The sequence below is a fragment of the Pistacia vera genome, unplaced genomic scaffold, assembly GCF_008641045.1.
Source record: "Pistacia vera cultivar Batoury unplaced genomic scaffold, PisVer_v2 Contig693, whole genome shotgun sequence".
In the NCBI taxonomy this organism is placed as follows: domain Eukaryota; kingdom Viridiplantae; phylum Streptophyta; class Magnoliopsida; order Sapindales; family Anacardiaceae; genus Pistacia; species Pistacia vera.
The window spans coordinates 280,468-296,200 of NW_022196549.1; the positions used below are offsets into that span (position 1 = coordinate 280,468).

General features: G+C 34.8%; 2 protein-coding genes and 1 pseudogene across 5 annotated transcripts; 2 read left to right on the top strand and 1 right to left on the bottom strand.

Moving 5' to 3' along the window:
* Positions 1-1,988: 1,988 nt before the first annotated feature.
* LOC116113967 lies at positions 1,989-3,367 on the bottom strand (annotated as a pseudogene).
* Positions 3,368-5,437: 2,070 nt separating this feature from the next.
* On the top strand, positions 5,438-7,557 carry LOC116113977. Its single transcript, XM_031400124.1, has 2 exons — positions 5,438-5,655; positions 7,317-7,557. The coding sequence occupies exons 1-2, from the start codon at positions 5,527-5,529 to the stop codon at positions 7,416-7,418; spliced, it is 231 nt and encodes a 76-aa protein (XP_031255984.1). The 5' UTR covers positions 5,438-5,526; the 3' UTR covers positions 7,419-7,557.
* A 2,265-nt stretch (positions 7,558-9,822) lies between these two features.
* On the top strand, positions 9,823-15,402 carry LOC116113979 (U-box domain-containing protein 43-like). 4 transcript variants are annotated; one of them, XM_031400128.1, is made up of 4 exons: positions 9,823-10,047; positions 10,941-12,347; positions 12,937-13,255; positions 13,881-15,402. In XM_031400128.1, the coding sequence occupies exons 2-4, from the start codon at positions 11,115-11,117 to the stop codon at positions 15,377-15,379; spliced, it is 3,051 nt and encodes a 1,016-aa protein (XP_031255988.1). In that variant the 5' UTR covers positions 9,823-10,047; positions 10,941-11,114; the 3' UTR covers positions 15,380-15,402. The 4 variants fall into 4 exon arrangements, with proteins under 4 accessions (XP_031255988.1, XP_031255987.1, XP_031255989.1 ...); XM_031400127.1 differs by lacking the exon at positions 9,823-10,047 and adding an exon at positions 10,065-10,211; XM_031400129.1 differs by lacking the exon at positions 9,823-10,047 and adding an exon at positions 10,066-10,154.
* Positions 15,403-15,733: the final 331 nt, after the last annotated feature.

The window sequence follows — 15,733 nt, forward strand, 5'->3', positions numbered from 1 at the left end:
GGCTTCAACAAGAAGATATTCATGGTGACGAGTTATTACATACCCACAACCAAAATTTAGAAAGTGTGATAACAACTTTAAAACATAAATTATTATCCTAAACAACTTTACATAAATATTTAATTTTATATTAAACATTTAATGTAACATAGCATATATTTTTTACAATATACAGATAATTATTACTATGTGGAGGCAAGTTCCTTAAGATGAGACCTAAACAAATTATAAATTATTACAATTTAGAGTTTATTCTTATTTTTAACTAACCTAAGTTGGGATTGAAATTATTTATTATTACATGGAGATTATTCCTATATAATGTATTACTATAGAAAAGTTATACTATATAACAATTTCTTAATATTTGAGTTTTTTCGTGGGATTTTACTTAAAAGTTAAAACATAAAATAGTATTCTTAGTTTTACCCAGCTTAGAGCATCTTTAATGGTGCTCTTCATTGATTTTTAAATGTCAAGAACAAATTTTTTATTCGAATCCAATAGACCCTTTAAATTTTAAGAGAGAGAATATGTTTTTTCAAGAAAGAAACTTAATATGAGAGATAAATAATAAATAAAATACATAGAAACTTGCAATTTATTATTTAAAATTAGGACAAAGAGTGAAATTTGATTCTCTAAATGTAGAGAGTCAAACTCACTATTTAATTTATATTTAACGAATAAAAATTCTGTTGGACTCTTATTTCTGTAGATAAACTATTTATAATAAAGAATTTAAATCATATAAAAGGTCATTTAGATATGCTCTTATAAGTTACTCTTTAAACTATGTATTATGTCTATCATGCTGAGTAGATTCTTCAATACAACTTATATATATAAGTTGGAAAAAGATTTATAATTAGAGGTAAATGGATGATTCCTGTTCACTAGAGGCCAATCAGCTAGCGTGTGGCAAAGGGAAGAAAAAGAAGGTATGTGGTTGGAAGTATTAGTTAGTTTTGCCATAGTGAAAGGAGCCTAATTATATGATGGAAAATAATACAGTCATCGATGATAGTGTATCAAATTTGTGAACCGAATGACGTAACAAAATTCTAACCATTGATAAATTTTAACTTAATATTAATAAACGGTCAGGATTTTGTTACGTCATTTGGTACACAAATTCGATGCACTACCGTCGATCACTGTAACATTATTCTTATATGATTAAGCAAGTGGATATTAATTTTTATATTATATTATTCAAGCAAGCATAAGTATTGTCACAATAGTTAGAATGATCAACTATTGGATGGCATTATCCATGTGGTCCAACGACAAGACAACATCTATTGACATTGTGCCTTGTTGAACCACTAAAAATTGAGGATTAGGTTTTGCCCTATCAATGTCAATTTAGAAAATATTAATTATGAAGCCAACAAATTTCTAAAAGTATAACTATGTGCAACAAACAAGACACACATTATTTAACATAAATAAAAGTTGAAGTGACGACTAAAATAATCGACCATCAGAAAGCAACTTCTCAACTTTGATTATGTCTCTGCGGCCTTCACCACAACCCTAACCCCAAATCTTAACCAAAAGAAAGTTAGATATTTTGAGGAAATGGTTGAGTTGGCTTAATCAAGATTGTCTAGTTTCTATTTTGAGGCTTTCACCCAATAATTTTCCCCCGTTCAATCAATAATAACTGGCTCTTTCTTTGCATGATACAACACTTGGCTTTGAGGCAGGCCAGATTTGGCCAATTATGCATTGATTTGGCTGTTAACAACAGCCAGATTATGGTTGTAGAGCTAGCCAAAAACAACTATATTAGCGTATGATCGACCAGATCCAACCGATCATGTGCCGTTTCGATAATTGTCGGTTGCCGTCCGACGGCCAACTGTCCTCTTGAGTGGCTAGGGTGCTTTAGTTAATTTTTAATCTTTTATTATAAGGGTGTTTTACCAAATTAACAAATGTATATGGTTAAAAAAATAATCTAAATATTTTTAGAAAATATATCAAACAACTATTGCGCCTTCTAAACTCAGTAATGCCTGAAATTATCTTTCTGCCTCAAGCCACTTTGTCCCAATGACAATGAGACGAACAACACCATCTTTCTCAATCTTTGAATGTTTGTCATTCAAAAACACTGGATTCTCCCCTTGCACATGTTGGATTTTAATACAAAAAATTGGCTGCAAAACAGCAGCAGCAAACCAGTGAAAGAACAGTAATGAAACAGTAGAAGAACAACAGTGAAACAGCAAAAAAATTGCAAGAGAACCGCAGGAAAAACAGCAGAGATACAGCAAAAGAACAGCAGTGAAAAAGCAGGAAAAATAGCAGCAAGAACAGCAGAGAGACAGCAGCAATATAGCAACAATACAGCAGTAAAACAGCAGGAAAAACAGCAGCAAGAACAGCAGAGAGACAGCAGCAATACAGCAACAATACAGGAGTGAAACAGCAACGGACACAGCAGCGAAATAGCAGCAAGACAGTAGCGTCAAGGCGTGCAAACGCACCGTCCTTAAGATCCTTAAGATCAGAATTCCGCCCCTACTGGAAGAATCTTCGTGGTATAACAAGGCTCAACGGCGGATTGACCTCCAAGATACAATGACGAATCTTCTTTTAGAGTGCGCACTCTAAAAGAGATTTAGAATAATATAAGAAAAATAACAATGGTGAAGGAGAGCGGGAAAGTTAAAAAACCACAGAGAAACAAAGAATTTCCAAGTGAAAAGTTGTGTTTTCAAATGAGAAAACCATCCCCTTTTTATACTTGAAATTCTGCCCGTTTCCCTTGCTGTAACCGAAGTCAATCAATGGCTTTTAAAACCATAACTGCCCATTTGAATTGCAATAACTTGGAACAATTCAATTGCCTTTACTACGTAACAGTCCAACAAAAAAGCAATCTTCAATATCAATTGCACATAACAATCCAAAAGCAATTAAAATTTCAATTGCTTTTAACACATAACAGTCCAAAGCAATTAAAATTTGGTATTTTGAAATACCATAACAGCAGCTTTTATTACAATGTACTTGTAGTCAGGCATTTGAGAGATACATATTTTCGATTGGTCCGCACCTCAAGTAAACCCCATGTTTCAGAACCTTGTGCACAATGGCATGCAAAATCTCTCCCCAATAAATTTTGAAGGAGATGGCATTGAATACAAACAGAAACCAAGACCTACCCTGTGTTCTGTCTAACTCTTCCCTGCCCTATGCTCTCCAATGTCGTCACTGCAAGATAGTAACCAAGGTCTTTTGTGGCCTTTTTGCAAGAAAATCTTCCAATAGACTTTTGGAGCATCAGTCCCTCTGCGTCCAGATTTTCAGCTGGGATCACAACGTTCCATTGCAATTTGACTTTGAGAAACATTTGCTCCACCAAAAATGTGAGACAAAAATCAACTATAACCTAATACATGCTACTGAAATTTTCATAGAAACTGTTCCAAATAGGCTATACATAAAAATAAGATTTTTTCTTCTGAGTTTGATGGATGGGTGGGTGGGGTATATCCATCAAACAAATATGATCAAATCTCTTGAAATAGGGATATCAAAGGATCAGGAAAGGGCGTTCAAAACCATCTCAAAGAGACAACAGCTTCCACACTCCCCTCTCATGTTGAGAAAAAAAAAAAAAAAAATGCCAGAGAAGCAACCATTTGTTTCACCATTTTTCCACTATCTTATTCCATTATCCTATCATAAAAAACCAAAAATACATTTTTTTCAATATTCTCAAAGTCCAAGCCTATTTTATTCAACTCAAAACATTAAAACTTCGTTTGTTACGCTATTAGGAATACTATTATTAGTATTCCCAATAAAGTTAAACAGTAAAATATCATTATTTTCAAAATATTATTCTATATTTTTCAATTTCTTTTAAATCCCTATAAATTTGTTAATTTAATTAAACACCCCAAATATTTTTTTTAGAAATTGTAAAAACACTCCGGCCACCCTCCGACGGTGGTGGCCGACTATCCATATTTAATGGGTGGGTTGAGGGTGTTTTTGTTGACTTTAATATTTTATTATATGGGTGTTAGTAAATAAACAAACATAAGGGGGTATTTTTGTTAATTTCTAAATCTTACATCGTAATACCGCCCAATTTAATTTTTTTTCAAAATATTATTCTAAAAACTATCAGAATAATGAACCAAACGAAGCCTAACAATTACAGGTCCGTTTGGTTCATTATTCTGATAGTTTTTAGAATAATATTTTGAAAAAAGTTAAATTGGATGAGTATTACGATGTAGGATTTAAAAATTAACAAAAATACCCTTTATATTTGTTTATTTACTAAACACCTCTATTATAAAATATTAAAAGTTAACAAAAACAACATCAACCCACCCATTAAATACGAACAGCCGGCCACCACCGTTGGAGGGTTGTTGGGGTATTTTTGTAATTTCTAAAAAAAATATTTAGAGGTGTTTAGTTAAATTAACAAATTTAGGAGATTTAAAAAATTGAATAATATAAAATAATATTTTAAAAATAAGTCAATTTTACTTTTTAACTTTATTGAGAATACTCAAGAGTGTAACAGACCGGAGCCTACATTTCTCATAAAAAAAAATAACCCAACTCAACTCAATTCAACTTAAATTTTTTTTTAAAAATACTATTATAAAAACCAATAGAATAGTTCAGAAAATACTATTGCCGAAAAGCCATTATGGCATCCCACCATAGACATTGAAAACTTCTCAAGGTCAAAAGAAGGATCATCTTCATCCACAACTAGAATCTAACACACAAATTAGTACTTATACAACCGTAATTCCACCAAAAACAATAACCTGTACAAATTCCACATTCTACATTGTCATCTTGTACCCGATAAACCCATTCTCAAAAAATTAAAAATCTTTAAACTAACCCAGAAAGACCCTAATCAAAACCACAAACCCCAGAAGAAAGAAACTCAGCTTAATTTTTTAGTGACTAAACTCTAGCAAAATCAACGTACTACCCGGAAATGAAATGACTTTTCAAATGCTAATTGTCCAAAAGAAACCGTCGAAAACACCCCATTTCAGTCCATAATCAAAAGACTTAATAATTAAAATCACAAGACAACAATTAGAATAATAGAAAAATAAAGAAGGTAATCTTTTGTTGTCAAAACCTCACTCTATAGAAAGAATGGTGAATCCTTGTCGTTTCAGCTTCAACTCTCTCTAGGTTGGTGGGACTTCTCAGTTCTCACTGAGTGACTTTTGAAGTGATGATCTGACTCGCGACTCCCCGGGCTTTCTTGTGCTTGTGTGGGCTCTTATTGTTAACGAATCCTAATTTGGGCTATAAACCCATTGCTGATAGAGCGACGCCCGGCTCGATCCAGCCCACCGCCATACACATTCCCAAATTTCCATCTCTTGCTGTCACTTGTCAGCAGTCAGCTGCAGCAATAAAACGGTTGCAACTAACTTAATAGATTTCTTTTTTTCGGTTTCTAGAAAAATTTGCATCTTTCAATTTTCTCGAGAAAAAAAAAATTAAAGGATTAAAATGTCATCTCTGGGAACATCGAAAGGGATTTTGGAGATCGCTAAGTTCGGTCTGTACGTCAGCGTTCCAATCTTTCTTATGTACACTTTCGCCAACAACACCAAGAATATCCAGAAAGTTATGGGCAATGTAACTCTCTCTCTTTATCTATCTTTCTGTACGTGAATTTAAGAAAGTTCATTCATCATGGTTTTGATCAATTATAATTATTTGAAATATAAAGCTCTGACTAGCTATCTGAGTTTGTAAAATTTTTCATCTGTTTAATGTTCGATATTAAATGGGTGTTGTTATATTCTTTGTCGAGTAGGGGTTTTAGAATGTTGTAAAATGAGGTACAAGCAAGCCCAGAAAAGTAACTTTATAATCAAATGCGGCTTAAATGTTGATGATGTTGAAATCTGCCGTTTGATGATGCGAGGAAAATGTTTGATAAAATGCTCCTGAGAGAGTTGGTTTTATGGAGTTTGATTATTATGGACTGTGTTGATGAAGGGTTGAAGATGTTTGGTTTGATTTGTTCTTGAGGGTGTTAAATTGGATTTTGCGATAATGCTTTTCTGGCAGAGGGTTGTGGTGAATTATGTTTTCATGACTTATTGAGTTGAAAAATTACTGCAAAGATTTGATTTCTTCGCTTTACATTTCATTGGGAGGGTAATGGTGTTATAGTAATTTTCTCAAAGATCAGGGTATCTTCACTGGAATTTCTGGCTATCATCTAGATGTCACCATATGGCTTTACTTTGAGATGGAAAATAATAGTTTATTCAAATTTTGAACCTCAAAGGGCTTATTACTCCTTTTGTTTAGAAAGACTATCAAATGGTTTTCTTGTCAAGGTGTCCCTACTTTAATATGTGTTGTTTACCATTTTTGTTTTAACCAGAGTGCTAATGGTGAAGAAATTACCATCTAGATGGACACTGCCTTTTGCGTACTAAATGACTTCTTATTTGCTCATCCTGGTGTTTGTTTAAGTTCTTGGTCAAATGTTAAATCATGCATATGAATCACTAAATTAGGTTTTGCTGGTTCACTTCTCCAAATCATTAAACTATGTCTTCCAGAAAGGCATGTTCCTTCCATCAACCTTAACAACTATCTCAGAGTTGTTCTTGTTCATGGCCACATCATTGTGTGAAAATGTTGTTGTTTTTTTTTTTTTTTTTTTTTTTTTAAGTATTCAATTACGGTTTGGGTTGGGATGGCATTGATCTAGTAGGGCGTGTTATCATAAAAAATTCTACCATTTCTCCTATTATCCAAGCAAATTTCTTGATCATATGACTTGTTCTCTTGGCAATAATTGTCAAAATATGATGGTTTACTGAAAAGCTTATCTTATTTAGGATGCTGTCTTTTTTATTCATACTGTGTTGCTATATTAGACAGTAAGTAATCCATTTTAAATTGGTGCTACCAAATTACTTGTTGTTGATGATATGTGATTGAATGCATTGTTGTTTGTTTGCATTGGATGAGCATATCATTAATGCTTCATAAAAGAATATTAGTGTGCAGCATATGATGCGACGGAATCTTAGCATACCACTGCCATGAATATGTTCATATGTTATAGTAGGTTATTCTTAATACAATATTTTTCAGAAGTTTTAGAATCTCCAAAGCATCCAACTTCTTTCTCATGGATGAGGATTTTTCTATGTTTAAAAATTACTTCTGAAGGCCTGGAGACCTGGAGATTTTTTCTGGCATTTACTTTGCTGATCCAGATTTTAGTTTTTTTGTTTTAATTCTAAACCACCTGTGCTTCTTTTGATGTGAAGCGGTCTTACGTAGTCTATCCCCCGGAGGGACCAAGGCCTCCATCACCAGAGGAACTGAGGGAGATGGCTCGAGAACTAGCCCGCAAGAACAACATTCGTTAAATACTCCTTAGTGTTGTAAGTTACCGATGTATTTTTCAGTTGTATTTTCTGGTACTTCTGAAGAATCAATATGTATGTAATATGTGATAAGCATCGTGGATTTTATTTCAGAATTGAAATAAATGTCTTTTCTGGGTAATGATAAGAGTTTTATAATCATTAATCACATGGGAGATGCATACTCTTTTATGGTTAGGATGTCAACTTTAGCAATTAAATTTATGTATGGTTGTCAGAAAAAAGATCTTTGTCAAAATTTTGTCATGCGTTTCTCTTTGTGAAATATCTTGCCTTGTTCGTTGATACTCGGGTAAAAAACTAGCTAAACTACCAGCCATTTGAATCTGCTCTTTAGATTTTGCCTTGTGTTGACTATTTAAAAATCAGCCATTCAGGAAGTTGTTCTTGGAAGTTGGAACTGAAGAACCAGATTTTTGGAGAACTGACGTATATTGTTCAACTGGAGATATGTGATACACTTTGCACCAGAGTGAACCTGTAATGGTTTAATCAGTGATTGATATCGACATATAAGTTTATGGTCTTGTTTAATGGTTGAGTTGGTCTTTTTAGAATAGAAATCAATATGTTATACCTTATTTTAAGTGCACATAAGGGTCCTAATTGACCCTTGGATGAAGATAGGAATCCTTTGACAAAGATTAGATAAGGTTAAGGCAGTTCAAACTTCAAATCATCGATGATCTACCACAGGATAGGAATGGAATAAACTTATTTTTAAAGAAAGCTTTTGTTAAGAACTTACCTCAAAGAATTTTCAAACTCCCTTGATTAGAAAAAACGGAGAGATATGAAAAAAGAATAATGTTATACTTACAATTGAGTCATATAACAAGACACAAAACATAGGACATAGTAGTAATTTTACATGAATTTTGTAAAAATTTTGTCTAGTTGTATGTTTCAGTTGTAAGCATAATATTATTCGAAGAAAGAATGCCTTGGACATGACTTGTCCTTTCATTTGAGCTATTACTCCTCTAGGTCAACATTCAGTCTATACCAAACAAGTGCAAAAAATTGGGTGGTAGGTGTGTTTATTTTATTATTTCATATCCTATTCCCAAAATACCTGTTTGACTTATTATTTAGGAAATACTATTATATTTTATTTAATTATTTTTAGACCTCTTAAGTTTATTAACTTAATTAAACACCTCCAGAAAAAAAAGTTTAAAAATTAACAAAAACAACCCACCCACCCATAGTTGCCAAATTCTGGCAACCACCGTCAGTGGTAGCCAGAATCTATCACAACGGCCTAAAAACGACCAGAATTGGTCGTTTATTCACCGATCTGGCTGATCTGGTTGAAAATGCCAAATCTGGTCATCAGCGATGGCAAAAGAAATGGTTGTCGTTGACGGTCAACGATGATCATATCTTTGGCTATCTCTGGTCTTTTGCGGCCGTCAACGACCAGATCTGGCTATAGATCTGGCCTTTTTCGGCTAGATTCGACCGGTCTGCGTCATAATGATAGATTCTTATCAGATTCCGGCGATGGTAGCCAAAATCTAGTACTGTGGTGTATGGGGGTGTTTTTGTCATTTTACAAAATTTTTATATATTGGAGTGTTTAGTTAAATTAACAAACTTATGAGGTTTTTTTTAGTTAATTTTTAAATTTTATCTCGTAATAATCACCTTATTCAACTACCCAATATTATTCCCAAAATCTTATCCAAAATAACAAAACAAATATTATTTGGCATTTTAGTTGACAATTGAATAATTTATGGTGCCCATGTTATTTATAACAAACTTGATAGAGAAATTTGGATTACTTCTCTGATTGGTAAATTGAAAGATCTGAATGTGTTGCCACAAAGAGCCAATCCGATTACACCAATTTTACATGATTTATGTACAGAATTGTTTGGACTGATTTTTGCTCTGGCTTCAAATATGAGTTGCATAGTCGCCCACTCGGCCTTAAACAGCCCTGGCCCAAATTACCATTGACCTTTCTGCGTTGCCGGCCTCTTGGAAGTGACAGACATATGAATGGTTGAAGCTGTGAACCACTCCCCTTTGAGAACAAAAAAATGGTTGCAGTTCCCTTATAACTCTGCCTGAACCCCATGGACTTGGATTCAACTCTCCCCAATCACAGACCATAAAAACTACTTTATGGGGACTTTTTCTTTAACTTATGATACTGTCGTCTTAAATAAGTAATAGTACTTAATAATAATATTATTATAACCTTAAATTGCCCACCACTAATACGAATGAAACTTCCCTCCTGCTTTATTTGTAAATTAAATCAATAATTAACGGCGAAATCGTCTGCCACTAAATTTCCCGGAAAAATCAACTTTTGAAGTCATAACATTGACTTCATTTGACTCCGGCAATTGCAATTTCTCCGAAACGTTTAAATGCGCGTAAATGTAAACATTGACTACAATAGCGAGTCTTTCTTGTATGAAGAACCAGACCCCTCTATTCTCCCACCCCACGCTTTTACTAAACTTCCTGTCAATTCTTCCACATTTCACACTGAAAGAAATGTATGCAAAACGACACATCAATGATCAAAGTCAAGCAAACTAGTTTTAGTTATTCTCCTCTCGTTTTCTGGGGATTCAAGCTCTTTCAAGAGGTGATATTTTAGTCTATTTAAGTTTGTTGCTTTGCATAAATGTTTAATTTTCTCTCTAGCTTGATTGGAAATATCTTGCCCAGGGAATGGAGTTTTGAGTTTTACAAGTAATGTTTTCTTGGCACGTGTTGTCATATTTAGACCTTTTCTCTGCAATACTACTTGTAAGCTTAAGGATTTTTTCATTTCTTTTTTATCTTTCCGGTTCTTTTTTCTCGTTATATGATTAAGATGCCAAATATTATGGCTTCGGGAGGTCAAATTCATCCCCTGGATATCTTGTTGCATTTTCATTGAATTATTTATTCTCTAATATTAAAACAGTAAAAGTATTGCAAATTTTGGTGGGGTATTGTTTGATTTTTGGTGTTGGTGTGCACAGATTTGATTTTGATTTTGTTCTTTTTCTGTTAGAATAGTGCACCAAACCAATGAAGGTAAAAAAGGAAATTTAGATATTGGTTTCTTTGTTTGCCAAGCTGATAACTGAATTGTGCTTGAATTATATTTTCAGAACAATAGAATTAGAAACAGGCCCCTGGTGAATGTGTATTATGAATACGGGGATCTTGCAATTGATAAATTTATTGACCTCAACAAAAACAAGGGTATATCTACTCTATTCACTTCTTGTGTTAAGTCAGTGATGTGTTAACATTTTTGCCTATTTTTATTTCCAACCGGTCTGCATCTTTATCTTTTACGATTGATCTTTTAAAATTGTTGAAATAGGTATCCAAGCAAGATTCTTTTCAGTCCTTCATCACATAATTGATCTGTCCCCGTTATTCTAATCCTTTGCTTTTTTTTTTTTTTTTAATTTATTTTTTATGCCATATATATCTTTCTTTTCTGTTAAATTCAGCATTCATGTATTTTGGTTTTGCTTTCAGGGTGACACTTCTTCTAGGTCCACTGAAAATTGGTAAAGTCGGGTAAAAGAGTGTAGTTGAGGAAACATTTTGAAGGAACAAAAGTATGAGTTACAGCTCAAATAATTTATTTCAGGCTATAAATCAAAAGTGTTTCCTTTGGTCTCAATAAAAATTTGGCAGTGAAAACTCATAATGGCATTGGAGCTCATACCTATAGGGACTATATTAACTGTTTTAACGAACCAGGTCATTAAAACAGCTCAGGCTGCAAAGAATATTGTAATCGAGAAGGAAAGTTTCAAGGTCCTGTCAAAGCACCTCTTTGACATTGAAAAAGTGTTACAGGAATTGCAACTTAAAAAATTGAATGATTCCCAAGCTGTGAGGCTTGCTCTTAATAGCCTTGAAGCCGATGTTGAGAAGGCAAATAACTTGGTTGAGAAGTACAAGAATAGATCCCTTTTCTACTTACTGGTCAGATGCCGGCACATTGTCAATGAGATACAAGAAGTCACGAGAGATATTGGAAGGTCTTTGGCTTCATTATCCCTTGCGAGTACTGAAGTCCTTACAGAGATATCTGACCAGGTGAATAGGCTACAAAATGAGATGCAAAGAGTGGAATTCGAGGCTTCACAGTCTCAGCTCCAAATTGTTGACAAATTAAACCAGGGTCTTAGAGATCAGAAACTTGATCAGGGTTTTGCAAATGACATGCTTGAGCAGATAGCAAGGGCAGTGGGGGTACCTGTTGAGCCCTCAGAGATAAGCAAGGAGCTAGCAAGCTTCAAAAGGGAAAAAGAAGAAGCAGCCAACCGGAAAGAAAGAGCTGAAGTTCTATTCTTAGAGCAAGTAATTGAGCTTCTCTCTCGGGCTGATGCTGCGAGGGACTATGAAGAAGTAAAAAAGCAGTATTCTCAAAGGCTTCAGGTTATAGAGCGTTATGATGCAAGGGAAGACTATATCCCTCCCCTTAATCCTTTCATTTGTCGTCTATCTGGGACAGTTATGGTTGATCCAGTCAGCCTTTGCACCGGTACTACCTGTGAGAGAGCTGCCATTGAAGTTTGGTTTGACTGCGGAGAAAAAACTGACCCAGAAACGGGTGAGGTTCTTGAAGACACTTCCTTGAGGTCTAACCTACCCTTGAGACAATCAATAGAAGAGTGGAGGGAACTAAATTATTGTCTTAAAATCAGATGCTGCAGGGTAAAATTGCTGTCAGGTTTGGATTCATATGAGGAGGAAGCCCTTAGCCAAATGCAGGATCTTATGAGAGAAAGTTCCATCAACAAGGACTGGATTTCGATAGGAGGGCTTACTGATATTATAATAAGTATCCTGGGGACTTCACACAACAAAGATATAAAAAAGAAGATTTTAATTACCTTAAAAGATCTTGTTGAAGGGCATGCAAGAAATAAGGTATGCTCCTCTGACATTTAGAAGGCTGGTCTTTGTGTGTGTGTGTGTGTGTGTGTGTGTGTGTGTGTGTATGTGTTGGGGGTGGGGAGAGAGGGGGGAATAGTTGAATTTTGCATGCTTTAATTGTCTGTTTACTATGTATTGCTAATTGTTATGAATATGTTCTTTTTAAATGCCTTCAATTCTATAATTCCAGAATGTGCGCAGATTTTGTGAAGTTAATATCTATGGCCCATAATGAGCTAACGTTTGGAAGTTGAAAAAAAAAAGTGCTTGAATTGATAATTTTGTCCTTCCACCTCCATAAGTTTTTCTCTAATTTGTATTATTCTTAAGTCAATTAGTTTTAATTTATGATATTCAGTATGTATTGTACTGATTCTCCTCTTGTATATTATATACCACGTGTGGTGAACCATATTGACTTGGACAGTGGCTAGACATCTAATCTTAAGTTTTGGTCAACGTCAAATCAAATATATCTTTGGCATAGAACCTGCAACCTGCACTTATATATGTTCTTTGCGATTACCAAACTATAAATGTTAATTAGATATTTTTTCTAAGGAAAAGTGGATTCATTTTACAGGAAGCGGTGATTGAATATCAGGGATGGGATCACATTGTTTGCTGCTTAGGGCGCGACTCCAGTATCTCAAGGGCTGCAGTTGAATTGCTGTACGAGTTATTGCAAGACAGATCTGGGTGGAGCGTGTCTGCTTGCAGGAAACTCTCTCAACAATGCAGTGGCATTCTTTTCCTAGTTACTTTGTTAAAGGGCCCAGTAAGGGAATCAGCAGAATATGCAGAAAAGATCTTGCAGAAGCTTTTTGATCTTGATGAAGAGAATATTTCTCGTGCTGCAAAGTCAGGCTGGTATAACCCGCTAATTGATCGCATCATTCAAGGTTTTGAAAACTCTTTCCTTTGTACCTTTGCCATCGTAAATTATCTATTCATTTAATTCTGTTTATAAATATTGAAATGCCATCTGTTGTTTGAAAGCAAAACAGAAAGCTGTCTTCAGGCCAATTTCTAATATTCCTACTCTTTTAAAAATCTCATCACCCCTTTCATGAGAATCTGAAGGGCAGCAAATAAATCAAGAAAGGAACTGAAAACATAACATTCTTAAAAGCCTTAAAAGAGGAAACATTTCATGTTTCCTGTGGAATCTGAAGATTCCATGGTCTAAAAATGGAACTGTCAGTAGTAATGATTTTATATTATACAAAATTAATATATTTATTTGAAGGAGTTGTTAAGAATTTGTATAAAGACTCAATTCTAGTATACGAAACATAATATGGTGATTTGATATATCTATATATATGTATAAGAGGGTTATTTTATTGTGTCAGATATCTCAATAAATCCTTAATCTATCATTAATTCTGTATGCAGTATAAGATTATTGTTTTGACTGGTTGTTCCATTCCGTGATTTTTATGTTGAGTGAAATTCTGCATGGATGACTATAACCCTTAAATTGAATATGTAGTATTGTAGATTGATCATTCTGAATATTTTCAGGGCCAGAGTCTTCAAGGATATTGATGGTCACTGGACTAGTCAATATGGAACTGGTTGATTCAAATTTAGAACTCCTTGGAAAGGAAGGGATTATACCTCCTTTGCTTGAAATGGTGAAGTGTGGCAGTTTACAATCACGAGAGCCATCCTTATCTGTCTTGGTTAAATTATCGGGTTGCCAAGCCAATAAAGAACTTTTTGCTGCTACTGGTGGGATTCCACTAGTTTTGCAACTAATGTTCTCTTCCCATGTGCACAAGGTTATTATTGTTAAGTGTTCTGAAATCCTTGAGAAACTTTCTTCTGATAATGATGGAATCAAATTCCTTGTGGATGAAAAAGGGGACCAACTTGACTTAGAATGGATCATCACCAATTTGTTAGCTTTGCAACAGAATTCCAATTCTTCCCACAATGTTAGAAAGCCTGCTTTGCGTGCACTTTTTAGAATTTGCAAGTCTGAAGCTGAGTTGGTGAAGACTGCAGTTCTCAAAGCCGATGGTGTATCACTAGTCCTTCCTCTGCTCGATGACTCTGACCCAGAGATTCGTGAAACAGCCATTAATCTTCTTTTCCTCTTTTCTCATCATGAACCACAAGGAGTTGTGGAGTATCTACTTAAGCCAAAAAGGTTGGAAGCTTTAGTAACATTTCTTGAGAATGATGAAAAGAGTGATGTGCAGATGGCTGCAGCTGGTTTATTAGCAAACCTTCCAAAATCTGAACTACCTCTAACCATGAAACTAATTGAACTGGAAGGACTTGATGCAATCATAAAAATTTTAAGATCAGGGACAATGGAAGCAAAAGAAAATGCTCTAAGTGCACTCTTTAGGTTCACTGATCCCTCAAATCTTGAGTCACAGCAGATTGTGGTTGAGCAAGGAGTATACCCTTTGCTAGTTAACCTTCTAAGGGTTGGTTCACTGACAGCAAAGGCAAGAGCAGCAGCTCTAATTGGTACTCTTTCCACAAGCACTCCGAAGCTCACTGTTGTGACAAAATCAAGAAGCTGCTGGTGTTTTTGGCCCTCCCGTGTCCATCTATGCCCAGCTCATGGAGGTATATGCAGTGAGAACACTACATTTTGTCTCCTGCAGACAAATGCTTTGCCAGATTTGGTAAAACTCTTACATGGAAAGGTTCATGCCACAGCTTATGAAGCAATTCAGACACTCTCCACTCTTGTTCCGGAAGGCAGTCCTCAAAAAGGAGTCAATGCCTTGCATGAAGCTGATGCCATAAAACCTACATTGGAGATTTTGACCTGGGGAACTGATTCTCTTAAAGAAGAGGCTTTGGGACTCTTGGAAAAGGTTTTTATGTCTAGGGATATGGTTGAAATCTATGGATTAACAGCTAGATTACTTCTAGTTGGTCTGACAGGCAGGAACATTCATGACGATGGTTGTCTTGGGAGGAAGGCTACAAGGATCTTGTCGCTTATTGAACGCTATTCAAGATCATCAACGTCTCTTCTTCCAGGACTGTTTGGGTAAATAAATTAATTATCAGGTTCAAATATACTGATACAGTTAAATTATAATATGATTGCAGTNTTGAATAAATTTGTTAGAGTAGCTCAATTTGTTTGCTCAATTAGCTCTTCCTCTATTATCATTGCATTACATTCGTCTATTTTTATTGACGTATCAATGAATACGTCTTCTTTATTGATGTCATCTGCATCTGTATCCTAAAATTAGGGGTGGGAGAAATAATTCGGAAACCAAACCAAACCGAAAACCGGTCCGAAACAGAACCAAAAATTAGGTTTTTTTGTAACTGATTCGATTTTCGGTTTGCAAAATTTTAAAAACCAGAAAACCGGTTCGGTTTTCGGTTTGGGATAT

Coding starts and splice junctions, on each gene's coding strand:
- LOC116113977 (XM_031400124.1), top strand. CDS start 5,527: ATGTCATCTCTGGGAACATCGAAAGGGATTTTGGAGATCGCTAAGTTC. Junction 5,656..7,316: donor TCCAGAAAGTTATGGGCAAT/GTAACTCTCTCT, acceptor TTTGATGTGAAG/CGGTCTTACGTAGTCTATCC.
- LOC116113979 (XM_031400128.1), top strand. CDS start 11,115: ATGGCATTGGAGCTCATACCTATAGGGACTATATTAACTGTTTTAACG. Junction 12,348..12,936: donor AAGGGCATGCAAGAAATAAG/GTATGCTCCTCT, acceptor TTCATTTTACAG/GAAGCGGTGATTGAATATCA. Junction 13,256..13,880: donor AATTGATCGCATCATTCAAG/GTTTTGAAAACT, acceptor GAATATTTTCAG/GGCCAGAGTCTTCAAGGATA.